Source organism: Hemibagrus wyckioides, linkage group LG11 (assembly GCF_019097595.1).
Source record: "Hemibagrus wyckioides isolate EC202008001 linkage group LG11, SWU_Hwy_1.0, whole genome shotgun sequence".
Taxonomy (NCBI): Eukaryota; Metazoa; Chordata; class Actinopteri; order Siluriformes; family Bagridae; genus Hemibagrus; species Hemibagrus wyckioides.
This window is the reverse complement of record NC_080720.1, coordinates 30,040,421-30,056,968: the sequence shown is the minus strand read 5'-3', so window position 1 is coordinate 30,056,968 and position 16,548 is coordinate 30,040,421. Positions and strand designations below refer to the sequence as shown.

Here is a 16,548-nt window from a genome sequence, read left to right as displayed (position 1 = left end):
GTGATCTTCACCCGAAAAGCACTTGATACTGCTGAGGATGTCCCTACAGGGACGGCAGAGAGATTGCTGTGGATCACACTTAGATAGCCTAAGAATTCTACAAAGAATGTACAAAATGTAAATTTACACCAATCAGGCATAACATTATGACCACCTGCCTAAAACTGTGTTGGTCCCCCTTTTGCTGCCGAAACAGCCCTGACCAGTCCTGCACTGTGTATTCTGACACATTTCTATCAGAACCAGCATTAACTTCTTCAGCAGTTTGAGCAACAGTAGCTCGTATGTTGGATCGGATCACACGGGCCAGCCTTCGCTCCCCACGTGCATCAATGAGCCTTGGCCGTCCATGACCCTGTCGCCGGTTCGCCACTGTTCCTTTCTTGGACCACTTTTGACCACTGCAGACCGGGAACACCCCACAAGAGCTGCAGTTTTGGAGCTGCTCTGATCCAGTCTTCTAGCCATCACAATTCAGCCCTGGTCAAACTCGCTCAAATCCTTACGCTTGTCCATTCTTCCTGCTTCTAACATCAACTTTGAATGTTCACTTGCTGCCTAATATATCCCACCCACTAACAGGTGCCATGATGAGGAGATCATCAGTGTTACTCACGGCACCTGCCAGTGGTCATAATGTTATGCCTGATCGATGTATATCTATATAAAGCAGCTTTACAGAAATCTGGATATAGATTTAAGCTATAATGAGCAAGCCAGAGGCGACAATGGCAAGGAAAAAAAATTCAGAAAACTTGTAAACAAAATTGGCTGTGGTCTGTGGATGGGAATACTGGCAGGTAAATAAATTAAGGAAATGTATTTTTTATTAAAATGTAAAAAAAATAAATAAATAAATAATAATAATAATAATTCTGCTTCTTAAAGAACAGTGGAACATCTGATATTGGTGAAGACCTGGACCAGGTATATATGGACAAGATTTAAGCAGAACTATTTATTTAAATTTACATAAGAAAACAACTGCAGACTAGAAGTATGTTTACTCTCGCATAAAGTTCATTTAATAAAACTTCACACACGTCATATGTGGTGTAAAATCCCAGAGTGCTGTACATGATTCCAATCTAAAATCAGATGAACAAGTGAGCAGAACAGATGCGTTCTACATGAGGTCACCAAAAAGAGCAGGTCACGTTTAGTGTAGTAGAATCATTGCTCAACACTACTTCTACATAATGTCCAACACTGTTATAGAGTGGAGTTGTTACACGCATAATGACAACCACAAAGAGATATCCTCATACTTTTCCTAGAGCACTGTGGAGCTTAGAGCTGGTTGATAACCTGAGCTTTCAAACTGTAAATCAATTATCAAATGTAAAATAGTGACAGAGCAAAACACCCCCACTGTAAAATCAGAGCAGCTGCACAGAGGTTAAAAGGGCTCACTAAAATGCTTTTAATTGAAAGAATGACAAAACACAGCGACAAAAATACAAAATGGAGAGTAGACAGGATAAAAATGGTACGAGGGATTAAGAAGCAGGTTAAAAGGAGACGTGTAGTCTGTGGTCTGTCCAGTGCAAAAATGTGCAATTCAAGTCCTTCTCGTGATGAGAACCAGGAGTACTGTCAGGGTTGACAAAAGGTCCAAAGGGTGAGGAGCTACCAACTAGGCCTCATCTTCCAGAGAAGAGAAGAGAAAGTCTGTACTTGGGGGATGATCTGGTAGCATTCAGAGTCCAGGCATGACGTAGGCTATGTTATCCAGAGTGTTTGACTGAAAGGATGGAGAATAGAGAGATCAGATACATCAATTTACTTGCTTAGGGTACTATATTAATAATGTGTTAAATCTTAAAGAAAGTTTGTATGTTTTAGGAATACATTTTTTGGGGGGGATCCTGGATTAAATTTTAGCTACTAGTTACAGATATCTAACATTTAGCACATTGTCTGGTGAATCAGTTGTTGTTCACAGTGGATCATTTACTCCGCATGTTTGAGTTTGGCCCAGGTTTTACTCCGGATACCCTTCCTGACGCAACCCTCCTATTTAATCTGGGCTTGGGACCGGTACTGAGAGTTAACTCTTCAGTGCCTGGGTTAGCGCCCTGCCCAGAAATCGAACCCGGGCCACGGCAATGAGAGCACGAGATCCTGGCGAATCAATAAACGTGACTAAATCTACTTTCAGAGAAAGAGGCATTTTGACCGACATTGCTGATGACCAATCACAGACTTCCTGTAGCAAGAAGGAAACAGTACTGTAACTTATTCACCATTAACGCTTCAAACGCAAATCTAAACTTTCTAAGACAATAGCCATTGTATTATGCAGCAGAGCTAACAAGTGGTGTATACTGCATTTATATTTAGCCCTATAAAGAGCAATATGTTGAAGTGTACGAGGATCTGGACTCAAGGGTAAATATATAAACAGGCTGGAATCTACAAACTGGAGGTCAATACTATATTAAACAGTAAATGAGTATATTTGATTAATTGAATTTAGCGAGACCCTGTTATATAAAGTCTGTAATCACTGCTTGTTTTGGGACAGTAAGATCATGTAGTTACCAGTACGTGAGCAGGGCAGCCGTTAAGTTCTGGCACCTGAGCAGTGAGACACGCCAGAGGGCCAAGAGCACACAGCACAGAGTCCAACAGTACAGACAGAGAGCCTGATACCGTCACCATCCCCTATACGAACACACCAAACAGTTTGATACAGTTCAGAACGAGGCCAGGTTCTAGGAGGCTGTTTAAGCTTAATAGACTTTACAGAGATTAAACTGATATTCATCACATCTGAGTTGTCTGGGAAAGACTGAACATTTATATATATTTTAAATTCAGTTTTGATCCAAAAGCACTGCTGGCTGGAAGAATGTCAGTGTAAGGAGTATTAAAAAATCTATAGCAGTGTGTTGTACCTCGGTCTCCTGAAGCCGTCGGCCGATCAGGGACAGTGACTCGCCCAGCAACTGCAAGTGAGCAGCAGCATCGATTGGGTCCACCTCGGGATCTCTGAGTGGGGAAGGCGTGGGTTCAGATACTGGAGCCAGAGATGGTCCATTCTGTGGCAGAGTCACGGCAGGCTCTGGCCTCTTCGGCACCGCTGCTACTATCTGCGTTGTTGTCGGGGTCGGAGAAACCACACCTGGGAATTGAGCAACACCTGAAGGGGTCAGAGATAACGGACAGGAACCTTACTGAGCCATACTCTCCATAAAATCTTCACAGAGATTCAGCATGTATTAACTGAATTCTCTTTTCTGTGGCCAAGATATTTTATCTACACAATGCACAGCAATTTCGGGTGATCGAATTATTTCTGTTCTACATTTTTATGAAATATCCATAATGATGTTTCCTTGTGTGTAATAAAGCAGATCTGTTTTGTCAAGCTGCCTGGTAATCCAACCGTCCACCTATTCACCCATCCATCTGTGTCTGGACATCTGTCAACCTGTCTATCCACCCATTTATTTGCCTGTTTCTCAATCTGTCCATCCATATGTCTGTCTCTCTGGCATTCCGTCTGAAATGATGTGTATGTTTATGTATATCTGCAGGCGAGCGTGTTCTACAGATGGGTTTGTGCCCTAGGGCTCAGTGTTGAAAGCAGTAGTCTGCGAACCTTTAGTTTTGCTGGTGTCTTTGGCAGGTTTGGGCTGGCTGTGTTTACTGTGTTTGCTTGTAGTGGACTCGTACTTCATCTGCTTGTGCTGCAGATACTCCGCCCTCTCTCTCCAGACCTGAGAGATCAGGATGGTGCACTTAATAACGCACATCTCACAGCATGGAAAACAAACTGATTCATTCGAACACCCGGGAGATGACATTAAATACACGAAAACTCGATTTATGTGTTAAATTAACTTCTTCAAATACCAATTTAGTTTAGACACTGACCTGTTTGTCTCCCTCGGGTAGCTGCTTCCAAGCATCTGCCAGCTTCTTACTCAAATCTCCAAAATCTGTCGAAAAATAAACATTCCAGTCAAATGATTTAAATAAATATTTTCTCCATCATCGTCATCATTTCTGGGATTCTATTTCTAATTTTAGTTTTCTTGTACTTAACTGAATACAGGACCAGGCAAACAAATAAGCTCTGTATGAAACCAGTGGCAGTTAATGACTCATAATACTTCCCGAATGTGTAGAAACACCTGTATGCTGGGCCAGGTGCAAAAATAATTGCACCATGAACAGACATTGCATATCTATAAATATACCTACAGCATCATCTCAAGATACTGTTATGAACCTTTTACTAGAACACTACATAGCAGCTTTGTCCTCATTTGTATAGAAACATGGATTATATGCATAATATTGTTTGTTGTATTTTTTGTTATATTTGGTACCCTTAAATTCTGTATTTAGTATTTTTTGTTATATTCCTATCTTATTCTTTATTTATTATCTTATTACCTATGCTTGTGGATACTGCTGGAAGTTGTAAATTTCCCACTGAGATGAATAAAGTGTCTGTCTGTCTGTTTATCTATCTCTCCCTATGCACAATAACAGGCTGATAAATACATATAATAACAAAATGAACCTGATGATACAGTTACTTGTTTACGTGCCATATATGACTTGGATTTACAGACAGGCTAGATGTGAAAAAAATCTACCGTTTGATTTAAAGAGGAGTGTGCGTGCACTGACCGAGACCTGGCTGCTCCTCCAGGATGCTCAGCCTGTACTCTTTAGAGAAGATCTGATATGCTGTGAGGACTTTCTTCTTTGCCTGCAATGCAGAGAACAAAACATAAAGCAGGAAATGAGTTTGAATGAAACCCTAAGTGTAGTTTAAATGGACAATAGTACGTCGTGTAAGTTACCTTCTCAGCCTTTAATCTGGCCTTCTCTTCTTTCTTTCTCTTTTTGTCACTGTGTGATCCTGACCGTCCTCCGGGATACGAACCACCTTCCGAGCTGCCGTTGGCTACGGAACAGATTACAGAAAAGAAAGGCATAGGAAACACCATATCTTTTATGTGATTATAAAAATTGCATTAGCAGTTGTGTTTTTCTTCATACATTTGCTGCTGTGACGCCGCTCTTTCTCCTTGTCCTTCTTCTTCTTGCTCTTCTTGCTCTTTTTGTTCTTCTTTCTGTACTGGTTGAAGGAATCGTCGATGACCAGCTGACCTCCTTCTTCGTCCTCCGCTGAGAAGGAGCTGTCATCATCCAGCAGCTCGTAAGATCCCCCATAATGCCCTGCAATGAAAGGAGATGTCAGATGTTATTAGAGAAGCAGCTTGTCAGAGGCTGGTGGCTTTTCCTCCCCATGTGTTATGTTATTTCTTAAGTCATTCCATCAGAAAATCTATGTTTGCAGCAACCATGTGATACTGCGTCGTGAAATATAAAAAGCAGTATCATTCCATCATACGCAAATATGCAAAAAAAATGTTTTATAAATATAATAAGGTAGTTTTTGCATATTTATAGAATCTGAGTTTTAGAATACATGACTCCATACCCTTTTAAACTGCCACATCAAGCACAAAATGCATCATTTTACAAAAAGATCTTTTCACTTATTTGCTTTTCATACTGGAACTGTGAAAAGTTTTCAGTATACACAACAACAGTTACTGTTTTATTCCTCTTCTATAACAAAAAAGAGCCTACTTTATTACCACTTAGATTAATGTGGTTCAGTGTTGCACATCAGTTTCATCAGCACTCTTTTTTCTTACTGAAACTTCAGTAGTTACCTTAATGTTCCTTCTGACACTGGAGGCTCCTTCCACACAGTAAAAGCATCCTCAGAGCAAACTTCAACAGTTGCACAAGTTTAATGTGTAAAGTCCGTCATACATGACTAATATAAGGCCCTACATAAATATTTAGGTTAAAACAGCAATGCATGTCTCACTCTACCTCTCCACAGTTATCGAATCCTTATTGAATTCAGTCCGTTTTGAACCATGGGAGAAATCCAGTGATTTCATCTCATTCAAAAAATTCGGCACAAGTTCCAGATAAAACAGCACAGTACTTGCTTTTTGACTTTATTTATTGTTATCTTCCTAATACAAAATGTATCTCAGCAGCCACCTTTAATGAAAGAACACTTTATTCTGACCACTGACCTATTTTCTCTGTAAACCAAAACTGTAGAGATATCATTTCGTACAGCACAGTTAAACAGTGACCCGAAATCCAGCACAGAACAACGTGTGCTAGTTCTTTATCTGCAATCCTGAAGGCTATAATCTGACTGTCACTGGACTTTGTTTTCTTTAGCAGCTCAACCTTGACCGGTTTGATTGACTAGATTCTGCTTCATCTGTTCCTCACCTTCCAGCTCCACTTCCTCCCCGACCATAGGCAGCGCCTCTCTCGTTACATGAGGTTTCTTCTTAGCTGATTTGGGAATGGGCATGCTCTCTCTCCTGCGATCTTTAGTTAAAGGAAGTGAGGGGTACGATGGTTTCTTGGGAAGCGTAGGGCAGGGCTCTGAGCCTACAGCTGTAGGAGAGGTGATGGCCTGAAGCAGACCCATGGCAGTCATGCCATCGTGAGGGGAACTGGAGGGGGCTGAGCCGGACATGGAGCTGCCATGGCTGTCAGATGGCCTTTTTTTCTTCTTGTGGTGATCTAGGGAATAAGATTTGTACATAGACACTGCTTTAGAACGTTATCTTGTTGTTACTTTGTAAACAGGCATCATCAGTTTCTTTAATAAACCACTGGGACCCTATTGTTTTTTGGATTGATACTATCAATGTTATTTTTTTTTTGCCAGTGCTCACCCTCTAACTCACCTTTGTGATGATAATCATCATGATGCTTCTTTTTCTTCTTGTGAAACTCGCCGCTCACTGCAAACCCATCAGACTCCTTTTAATGGAAAAGAAAAACCAGACAACTCAGTTTAGTACTGAACAAAAACACAAACATTAAATATCAACATTAAGCCAGTGTACTATTTATCAGGTTTTGGTTTTCACACCTTGGGGCGCTTCTTGGAGGACTTGCGAACCTCCGCATCGATGATCTCCTCTTCTCGCAGGAGGTCCTTATAAGATCTCCTCTTCTCTCTCTGACTGCGGCCTGCCACCAGGCTCACCTCACCCTCCATCTGATAAAGCACATGCACAAAGAGACTGCTTGTTATTTTATGGTGTAGATACGTCATATAGGTGCAGTTGTGCTGTAAGTGGATCATGCACAGCCGCGTTGAATTTTCTGGATTTTCATCATTACTGATGTGCTGAAAATGGTTATATATGGGTTGTGGGGGATTCGTCTCAACTGATAAATGGTTAGACAGGCTAGAGGCTCTCTCTGGTCCGGGAGAACATCCTGTCCAAGGTTTTCCCTGCTCTAAGGCACTTAACATGTTCTCAGGCGGCGTTGTTATTTAGATAATTATTTGGATCTGGTGTGTCCGAGCATGGAACATATGGAGGACACTGGGGATTCTAGGATCAGGGTTGGGATTGTGTGGAAAATGTCGAATATAAAATTGTGCAGTTCCAAATAACCACTTACCATAATGCAAGAAATACACACTCTTTAAATATTTCCCATGCTCTCAGTTAGAAACTGAACCGCAGCTGGAATCGGATTCAACTCGGATCTGGTTTGTTGATATGTGCACAGGTAAGTGATCTCTCAGATCAAAGTGCTCCGAGAAAGCGGATGATTAAACCTCAGAGATCACCGCGATCCGATTTACAAATATCACACTCATCCCTGTGGGTGAAATAAAATGAAATGAAAGCGGAGAGAGGCGGATCCAAGGGTCGCCCGCTGGATATAAACAACGTTTTCCCGCCTGTGTTTGAAAACAATTTCGTGGCCAACACACACACACACACACACACACACACACACACTCTTCTCTTTAATGTTTGCCGGATAGCTTTAGCTCTCTCTCTATCTCGCTTAGCTTACTAGCTCACGCAATTGGCGTTGCATCCCAAACGGCTTCTCATTTTACACTTAGTGCACTACGTAAGACTTGACTAGCATTATTACAAACCCTACCTAGGGCACATATCTAGGGAGTAGAGAGCTATTTGGCATTCCGCCTCGGTAAACGAAGCTAACCGAAAGCCTTTAGCAAATACCTATAACTAGTTAGCGAGCCGGCTAACTTTCGAATACGCTAATGCATATTATAGATGCTGGATCTATCTGCCTAATATGCAATATTTGTATACCGTCAGCGTGTATTTAAGAAACAGAATGTAATTTTCATTTAATATAATAGAGAAATTACCATTAACTAGCATTCATAAACTTCAGGCTATCCTCGCCGCCATCTTGAACACCGATATTCTTCTTATTCCACCGAAGAGCTGAATAGAAGTTTGCATTGAGGGCGAAACAGCGCCCCTAGCGGTTTGGGTGAACTATGAAGATGCGTAATAATTGTATTTTATTATAAAATTATTTTATTTTAAAGTTATTTTATGTCTTAAACATTCTTCGACCTCATTTTGCAAACATAGTCTTTCAAGTGTTGAAAAATAAAATAAGAATAAAATTTCAAGCGTTAAAAGTGTACAAGCATTAAATAGTATGGAAATAGTGTTCCAACTTGGAAGAGAGAGAGAGAGAGAGAGAGAGAGAGAGAGAAAAAACAAGAAGCCATCTACCACTAAATCTATTATTTCAAAAGTGACACAATGCTTAGAGTAGAGAGTCCAATGAAACATAAGGAAAGGAGGCTATCAGTCAGAGAAACAATCAAGAGACCATGCGCAATTCTCTCCATGATGCTCCCAACACCATGCTTCACTGCTGATCTCAATTTGATGGGTAGTGTTGGGCCAAACATAGCATTGGGGAAAAAGGTCAATTTTGGTCTCGTCATGTGACTAAAAATATATTTCCTACATTTTCATTAGACTTGTGCACTTGTGATGGTAGGGATCTTGTGCCCTCTCATCACCATGGCCCGGGTTCGATTCCTGGACAGGGAGCTAACTCAGTCCCAAGCGTGGATAAAATGGGAGGGTTGTGTCGGGAAAGGTATCTGGCGCAAAACCTGCGCTAAATCAAAACATGATGTGGACCACATGACCCACTGTGGCGACCCTGAACAGGGAGCGGCCGAAAGATCAACAACAACTTGTTTTATTAGGCTTTGTGGAGTGTCTGGGGTAGGGCTGTACTGTAAACAGCTAATCTCATGTAAGAAGAAGATTACACTTAGTCGATTCTCTTACAAACTCAATCCATCTTGACTTTTGGCAGAAGGTTTCCTCATGACTGCGTTGTATTATTTTCATGGTTTAATGCATGGGGGAAAAATGCAATTCTTCCTAACATCCACCTAAAAATCAGACACTGGAACTAGACTAGGTGAGAACGGTCTTTTGTGAGTAGCTTGGAATAGCATGAATCATTTCTTTCTTTAATTTTTCAGGAGCGAGTGATATTTCAGAATCTTTCCTCAGGTTTAATTACAGTTCCAGTTTATTTCGAACAGTGTAGATGGCAGGAAATTTGCATTTTGCACACAATCACAGCAGACAGTCTTTTATTAAGTGAGTGACCTGCCCTCCTGTCACAGCCTCCGTATGTTTCAGCAGGTGAATGATTCGAACCCTGCTGAGCTGCGATTTGAGCATTTGGATAACCGGACGTTCAAATCAGGACCGTGACTCAGTGTGGGCATGTGGAAATGATTAGTTTACACTACATGTAGCTGCTAAACATTAGTAAGCAGTTCCAAATTGCCAGCGAGTAGAGGGATATCTGATAGGACTACTACTGTACATCCATAACATACTGAACTCTTAAATGCTTTTCCTGGATGAATGATGATATATTTGTATTTATGAAAAACACAACTGGTTTTTCAATCTGTTATTTCCCACATATATACATTCACATGCCATTTTTAATCTAAACAGGTCATTTATAATGTTGATGGGTTTTTAGAAGGGGTCAGTGACCTTAGAATAGCCTGAGAAAGATGTGACTGTATACTGACTGATATGGTAAGACATAAAAGCAGATAGGATGTGATCTTTTAGAAAGATCTAAAGCTGATTATTTTCCAGTACATGTTTTGTTCATCTCATACAACCGCAATATGCCAACATTTACAAAATTGAATTGCTTAATGAACAGCAAGTCATGACTTTTAGCTACAGATTAAGTTAATAAGACAAAACAGTTGGACATGTTACAGAGAAACCTGTGCAAAGAGCTTTGAAGGCATTCCCATGGTGGAAAAACTTAAAAACAAAATAATGACACTGGAGACGGTTAAATAATCCCCATGTTTTTTACTGATAACACTCAAAATAACACTTCTTATATAATCACATAGGTTATTAGCTGTGTTTTTTTTATTATTACAGTGAAAGATCACACAATTCAGTTTAATTTAGTTTCAGTGTTTTATTAAAAAAAGACACATTATGTACATCTCAGTGTTATCTAAATATTTACAAGTACATTTCTGTCTTTTCAGTATGTACATTAAAATCTACACATGGTCTTCTCTCTCTCTCTCTCTCTCTCTCTCTCTCTCTCTCTCACACACACACACACACACTTGCTACATTCAGCACAGGGCATCAGATCAAACAGTACCTGCTCAATCCACGTACTGATCTCCATATAAAAACATGATTGCTATATAAAACATAAATAATTACACTGTATCTAAATTGTGCATGCTGGAAGTGTACAAAGATTTTTCCTTATCAGGGAATTTCACCTCGACTCGTCACTTTATCTCCGTTTGCATACTGCACGGTATTTTATGTTAAACAGTCCCAATCTTTAGAGGGCATACATTCCCATTCCGACTGCCAGAGCGAAACACACTCCGAGCAGCATCCTGAGCAGCTGAGAGCCGGAGGTCAGTGAGGAGGAAAGCGCTGGACTCACTCGGACATCTGAGGAAAGAGAGACAGTCGAGGCATTAACATGCTGGATAGGATCAAGATTGCTGGATTTGTGCAGCTTGTGTTTGTGTTTGTTGTACCTGGAGTCTTGAGGTTGTGTGTTTTGTGTCTCTGCCTCAGTTCACTCTTCTCGGAGACGCTCAGCAGTTTCTGGAGTTCATCAAACACCTGGAAAACAAATCACGCACACTGGAGTTACCTCATCTGGCAGAGATAAATCTTAGAAACCGTTTCTTCTGAAAGATCCAACAAAATGTCTTATAGTGAAGTGAAGTTTTCTAACCTGGATGTTGAACTCGAAGGCTCTGACGGCTTCCTCCAGCACTCCCTCTCTCTGCGTCTCTGTCAGCTCGATGCTGTTCATCCTGCTTCTGTACAGCTGCTTGAACAGATTCGGGCTGCTGACGGCAGGAAACGTGAAGAACGCCAAGCCCTCACCGTTCTTCAGTCCTAAAGCCTTCTGGGTAATACGGCCCAACACCTGTCCACCTGACAGGTCACCCAGGTAGCGAGTGTAAGCGTGAGCCACCAGGTATTCAGGATTCTCACTGCCAATCTGGAATAAGAGAGAAACACCATGAATAATTAATACACAGTACCAAATGACACGAATTCATTTATTTAAATTGCAGCATTGTGTACAGTATAGTGAGAGTTAAATCCAGCTACACTGGTAGTAACAGCATAGTGCAAGTGTAGAAGTCTTCTATCAGCATGTTTACACAATCAGCTTGTTTCTTAAATCTTGTTCAGTACCTCTCTCAATCTCTGAGCGTATCTCAGTGTAGCAGCCGGGACGATCATCTTCTCTCTCCAGTCCTGACCATAAAAGTGCTCCAGATCTTTCTTCAGGGCCTCCATCCTGGCCAGTTCCTGAGGGAAGTAAATCGGTGTGACACTTTCATGGGACGCGTTCCTGTCCAGTTCCTCTTCCAGAGCTTCATAGATCTTGTACAAGGAGCAGAGCAGGAGCTGAGGAAAGAGTCAAGGGAAACGATATGAACTTTTAAGCCATATTTCAGGAGGTGTATCAATGACATTCTCACAGTATAAAACACTGACTGCCATTTTAAAAATACTCCAATCGGATTTTAAAGCTATTTGAGATGAGAGTGTTGATAAGGTCCAGGAAGATGACTGACCTTATATTGCTGCAGGCTGATGTTTGCTTTCTGGAAGCTCAGCATCAGTTCTGTGTTCTCGGCTCGGACGTGACTTTCTTTAGTCACAGCCTTTATCTGCTCAGACAGATCACTGTAGAGAGAGAGAGAGAGAGAGAGAGAGAGATGCTGTGTTAGCACCGACATAATTACACATAGTTACACTCTTCATTAGATTCATTTTAACAGAGATGGGTTGTGGAACACTAAAAAGAAATATTTCATTGATTATATTCTTGTTGCTTGTGATCATCTAAGATTGTTGCTCTTACCTGTCTGTGACCTGAACCTTCTCACACTGAACTTTCTGCTTATCTGCCTCCATTTCTGTGAGAGAAAAAGAAGAGTAGCTACTGAGAACAGAGGCAGTGTGTAGTCTCTCTGTGTGTTGGAGCATCTCATGGAGACATTACATAAGGAGTGAATTTGATTGTTGAAATTGTTAAACAAGTCAAAAGTACATGTAAAAGTCATCATGACTCAAACGTTTACTCACTCAGATAATCCTCGGATCGTTTTAGTTTTTTCAGTTTTCTCTGGAGATCCTCTTTGCTCTATTGAAGGTTGTGGAGTTCACACTGCAGCTGCTGCTTTTATATTCACTCTCTCTCCCTCGCTCCCTCCCTCTTTTCACATCAGCGGGAAAACAGGAAGCGGTATTCAGGCCAGCAGAACAAAGCGAGTGGGAGGATCTACAGCTAACCATGACATGGCACACAGGGTGAAAGAGAAGAAGGGAAACACTGACAGAGGGAGAGGGAGAGGGAAGAGAGGGAGGGATCAGGACTAACCATGACATAGTGGATTTTCTGGTTTGGGATTGTGACTCGCTCAGTCACATGCTCTTTAGTGCTCATGCATGTTGACATTGTGGGGGAGGAAAGTACACATGAGGATGCTAACACAGCAACAGAGACTGGATAGAATTCTGTTGTCAGGGCATTTACTTTATGAACACTTTACACACAGTGTATAGTAAGCATTAAAACACAACAGGGCGTGGGAATATAGTAAAAAAAATCATCATTTCTTTTATTAATCAATGATGAAACTGATTTTTTTAGATCATGTGGAGACATCAGAACAATATAAACCTGTGATCTGCCTAGCAGCCAGCACTAATGTTTACTACTTCTTATACAATTCGACAGGGCATATCTACCATCTTGTTATTAACTAGAAACCGATGGCCTCCAGACTGCTGAGCTGTGCTTTGAGTACTCTGATATCGTGGCGTTCAAATCAGAACCATGACTCAGCGAAACGCCCAGCAATCAGTGCCGGAATGTGGAAATGATTCAGGTGCAATCCAGCCAGCAGAGGGAGGAACGAGCAGAAGATCTAAACGTGAATAAGCAGTTCCTCAGCTTTCAAAGAACAGCAACAGGACTTGCCGGCAGCATGGAAAAAAAAAATGAAGCGAAGCCATATGTGCATAATGTTTAAAGAGCATTCCTGCTTCTATTCTCAGCCACCTGGAGAATGTCATGGTTAGTCCTGAACCCCCCTCTCCCTCTCCCTCTGTCAGTGTTTCCCTTCTTCTCTTTCACCCTGTGTGCCATGTCATGGTTAGCTGTAGATCCTCCCACTCGCTTTGTTCTGCTGGCCTGAATACCGCTTCCTGTTTTCTCGCTGATGTGAAAAGAGGGAGGGAGCGAGGGAGAGAGAGTGAATATAAAAGCAGCAGCTGCAGTGTGAACTCCACAACCTTCAATAGAGCAAAGAGGATCTCCAGAGAAAACTGAAAAAACTAAAACGATCCGAGGATTATCTGAGTGAGTAAACGTTTGAGTCATGATGACTTTTACATGTACTTTTGACTTGTTTAACAATTTCAACAATCAAATTCACTCCTTATGTAATGTCTCCATGAGATGCTCCAACACACAGAGAGACTACACACTGCCTCTGTTCTCAGTAGCTACTCTTCTTTTTCTCTCACAGAAATGGAGGCAGATAAGCAGAAAGTTCAGTGTGAGAAGGTTCAGGTCACAGACAGGTAAGAGCAACAATCTTAGATGATCACAAGCAACAAGAATATAATCAATGAAATATTTCTTTTTAGTGTTCCACAACCCATCTCTGTTAAAATGAATCTAATGAAGAGTGTAACTATGTGTAATTATGTCGGTGCTAACACAGCATCTCTCTCTCTCTCTCTCTCTCTCTCTACAGTGATCTGTCTGAGCAGATAAAGGCTGTGACTAAAGAAAGTCACGTCCGAGCCGAGAACACGGAACTGATGCTGAGCTTCCAGAAAGCAAACATCAGCCTGCAGCAATATAAGGTCAGTCATCTTCCTGGACCTTATCAACACTCTCATCTCAAATAGCTTTAAAATCCGATTGAAGTATTTTTAAAATGGCAGTCAGTGTTTTATACTGTGAGAATGTCATTGATACACCTCCTGAAATATGGCTTAAAAGTTCATATCGTTTCCCTTGACTCTTTCCTCAGCTCCTGCTCTGCTCCTTGTACAAGATCTATGAAGCTCTGGAAGAGGAACTGGACAGGAACGCGTCCCATGAAAGTGTCACACCGATTTACTTCCCTCAGGAACTGGCCAGGATGGAGGCCCTGAAGAAAGATCTGGAGCACTTTTATGGTCAGGACTGGAGAGAGAAGATGATCGTCCCGGCTGCTACACTGAGATACGCTCAGAGATTGAGAGAGGTACTGAACAAGATTTAAGAAACAAGCTGATTGTGTAAACATGCTGATAGAAGACTTCTACACTTGCACTATGCTGTTACTACCAGTGTAGCTGGATTTAACTCTCACTATACTGTACACAATGCTGCAATTTAAATAAATGAATTCGTGTCATTTGGTACTGTGTATTAATTATTCATGGTGTTTCTCTCTTATTCCAGATTGGCAGCGAGAATCCTGAATACCTGGTGGCTCACGCTTACACTCGCTACCTGGGTGACCTGTCAGGTGGACAGGTGTTGGGCCGTATTACCCAGAAGGCTTTAGGACTGAAGAACGGTGAGGGCTTGGCGTTCTTCACGTTTCCTGCCGTCAGCAGCCCGAATCTGTTCAAGCAGCTGTACAGAAGCAGGATGAACAGCATCGAGCTGACAGAGACGCAGAGAGAGGGAGTGCTGGAGGAAGCCGTCAGAGCCTTCGAGTTCAACATCCAGGTTAGAAAACTTCACTTCACTATAAGACATTTTGTTGGATCTTTCAGAAGAAACGGTTTCTAAGATTTATCTCTGCCAGATGAGGTAACTCCAGTGTGCGTGATTTGTTTTCCAGGTGTTTGATGAACTCCAGAAACTGCTGAGCGTCTCCGAGAAGAGTGAACTGAGGCAGAGACACAAAACACACAACCTCAAGACTCCAGGTACAACAAACACAAACACAAGCTGCACAAATCCAGCAATCTTGATCCTATCCAGCATGTTAATGCCTCGACTGTCTCTCTTTCCTCAGATGTCCGAGTGAGTCCAGCGCTTTCCTCCTCACTGACCTCCGGCTCTCAGCTGCTCAGGATGCTGCTCGGAGTGTGTTTCGCTCTGGCAGTCGGAATGGGAATGTATGCCCTCTAAAGATTGGGACTGTTTAACATAAAATACCGTGCAGTATGCAAACGGAGATAAAGTGACGAGTCGAGGTGAAATTCCCTGATAAGGAAAAATCTCTGTACACTTCCAGCATGCACTTTTCTGGATTAATTTTTTTAGGAATCTTCTCTTATGTTTTTAACATTGTTTAATAATAATAATAATAATAATAATAATAATAATAATTATTGGATTTATTCTGATTACTTAATCAGCAAGATTATTGTTCAGACATACTGTATTACCAAGCTAATGTTTTGTACTAGATATGAGTAAATCCAAGTAAAATGTTAAATACTTGTAAATATTTGCAGAATATTATAATGTACATATTTTGCCTATTTTTTTAAATAAAATGTGGAAGAAAACAAATACAATCTCTTATATTGATATTTATTTGTGCATGACATATTTGACCTTGTGGAAATATGGGTTTGGTGAAAATCCTGGACAGGTTAGTGTGAAGAAGTAGGAGGAATGGATGCAAAATTTCCAATATTTAAAAGAAAACTTTCCAAAACAGCATCAAGTGACAATGAGGTATTCTTCATCCTTGCAAACAAACACATTTCAAGTTTCAAAGACAAGCAAAACGAAGACACATTGAGGACAAGGTGACAATGAAAGATTTGTCATGAGATTCGTCTTGAAATAAAAATATCCAATATTTCAATGGTGCAATATGACCACAAAGGACTTGGCTATATTTGGGATATTCTCCCACACACCTTAACTGTCAGTCAAGTTCTACAGGCAGGCATGGGATCAGTAAGCGCCTACAAAAAAAAGATCATTCATGGAGAGTACGTACACAGAGACAGCTACATAATCCAATAGGCAAAGTTAAGGAGGAAAAAAAATCTGCTTTGAAACCACAGGATGATGATGATGCAGACTAAAACTCTAAGAGGCTTCAAATGGCACATAAACTCTGGCAAGACTAAGTTTCTG

The 16,548-nt window shown here is 41.1% G+C and overlaps 3 protein-coding genes across 5 annotated transcripts; 1 reads left to right on the top strand and 2 right to left on the bottom strand.

The window, feature by feature from the left end:
* Positions 1–966: 966 nt before the first annotated feature.
* LOC131361861 (HMG box-containing protein 4-like) lies at positions 967–8,317 on the bottom strand. Of its 3 annotated transcripts, none has more exons than XM_058403462.1 (12): positions 8,222–8,317; positions 6,947–7,075; positions 6,759–6,834; positions 6,292–6,591; positions 5,023–5,202; positions 4,824–4,927; positions 4,648–4,729; positions 3,883–3,947; positions 3,608–3,725; positions 2,901–3,127; positions 2,545–2,667; positions 973–1,744 (listed from the first exon to the last, which is right to left on the bottom strand). In XM_058403462.1, exons 1-12 carry the CDS (start codon positions 8,222–8,224, stop codon positions 1,700–1,702), a joined length of 1,452 nt encoding a protein of 483 aa, XP_058259445.1. In that variant the 5' UTR covers positions 8,225–8,317; the 3' UTR covers positions 973–1,699. The 3 variants fall into 3 exon arrangements, with proteins under 3 accessions (XP_058259446.1, XP_058259445.1, XP_058259444.1); XM_058403461.1 differs by having other exon boundaries at positions 979–1,744; positions 2,901–3,145; XM_058403463.1 differs by lacking the exon at positions 2,545–2,667 and having other exon boundaries at positions 967–1,744; positions 2,901–3,145.
* A 2,392-nt stretch (positions 8,318–10,709) lies between these two features.
* On the bottom strand, positions 10,710–12,629 carry LOC131361863 (heme oxygenase-like). Its single transcript, XM_058403465.1, has 7 exons — positions 12,525–12,629; positions 12,301–12,355; positions 12,011–12,122; positions 11,625–11,840; positions 11,152–11,424; positions 10,949–11,036; positions 10,710–10,859 (listed from the first exon to the last, which is right to left on the bottom strand). Exons 2-7 carry the CDS (start codon positions 12,351–12,353, stop codon positions 10,744–10,746), a joined length of 858 nt encoding a protein of 285 aa, XP_058259448.1. The 5' UTR covers positions 12,354–12,355; positions 12,525–12,629; the 3' UTR covers positions 10,710–10,743.
* Positions 12,630–13,698: 1,069 nt separating this feature from the next.
* Positions 13,699–15,786, top strand: LOC131361862 (heme oxygenase-like). The gene is made up of 7 exons (XM_058403464.1): positions 13,699–13,803; positions 13,973–14,027; positions 14,204–14,315; positions 14,486–14,701; positions 14,902–15,174; positions 15,290–15,377; positions 15,467–15,786. The coding sequence occupies exons 2-7, from the start codon at positions 13,975–13,977 to the stop codon at positions 15,580–15,582; spliced, it is 858 nt and encodes a 285-aa protein (XP_058259447.1). The 5' UTR covers positions 13,699–13,803; positions 13,973–13,974; the 3' UTR covers positions 15,583–15,786.
* The last annotated feature ends 762 nt before the right edge of the window (positions 15,787–16,548 follow it).

Coding starts and splice junctions, on each gene's coding strand:
- LOC131361861 (XM_058403461.1), bottom strand. Junction 5,203..6,291: donor GGAGGAAGTGGAGCTGGAAG/GTGAGGAACAGA, acceptor CTTTCATTGCAG/GGCATTATGGGGGATCTTAC. Junction 2,668..2,900: donor GACGGCTTCAGGAGACCGAG/GTACAACACACT, acceptor GTGTTCGTATAG/GGGATGGTGACGGTATCAGG.
- LOC131361863 (XM_058403465.1), bottom strand. CDS start 12,353: ATGGAGGCAGATAAGCAGAAAGTTCAGTGTGAGAAGGTTCAGGTCACA. Junction 12,123..12,300: donor AAGGTTCAGGTCACAGACAG/GTAAGAGCAACA, acceptor CTCTCTCTACAG/TGATCTGTCTGAGCAGATAA. Junction 11,841..12,010: donor TCAGCCTGCAGCAATATAAG/GTCAGTCATCTT, acceptor CTCTTTCCTCAG/CTCCTGCTCTGCTCCTTGTA.
- LOC131361862 (XM_058403464.1), top strand. CDS start 13,975: ATGGAGGCAGATAAGCAGAAAGTTCAGTGTGAGAAGGTTCAGGTCACA. Junction 14,028..14,203: donor AAGGTTCAGGTCACAGACAG/GTAAGAGCAACA, acceptor CTCTCTCTACAG/TGATCTGTCTGAGCAGATAA. Junction 14,702..14,901: donor ACGCTCAGAGATTGAGAGAG/GTACTGAACAAG, acceptor CTCTTATTCCAG/ATTGGCAGCGAGAATCCTGA.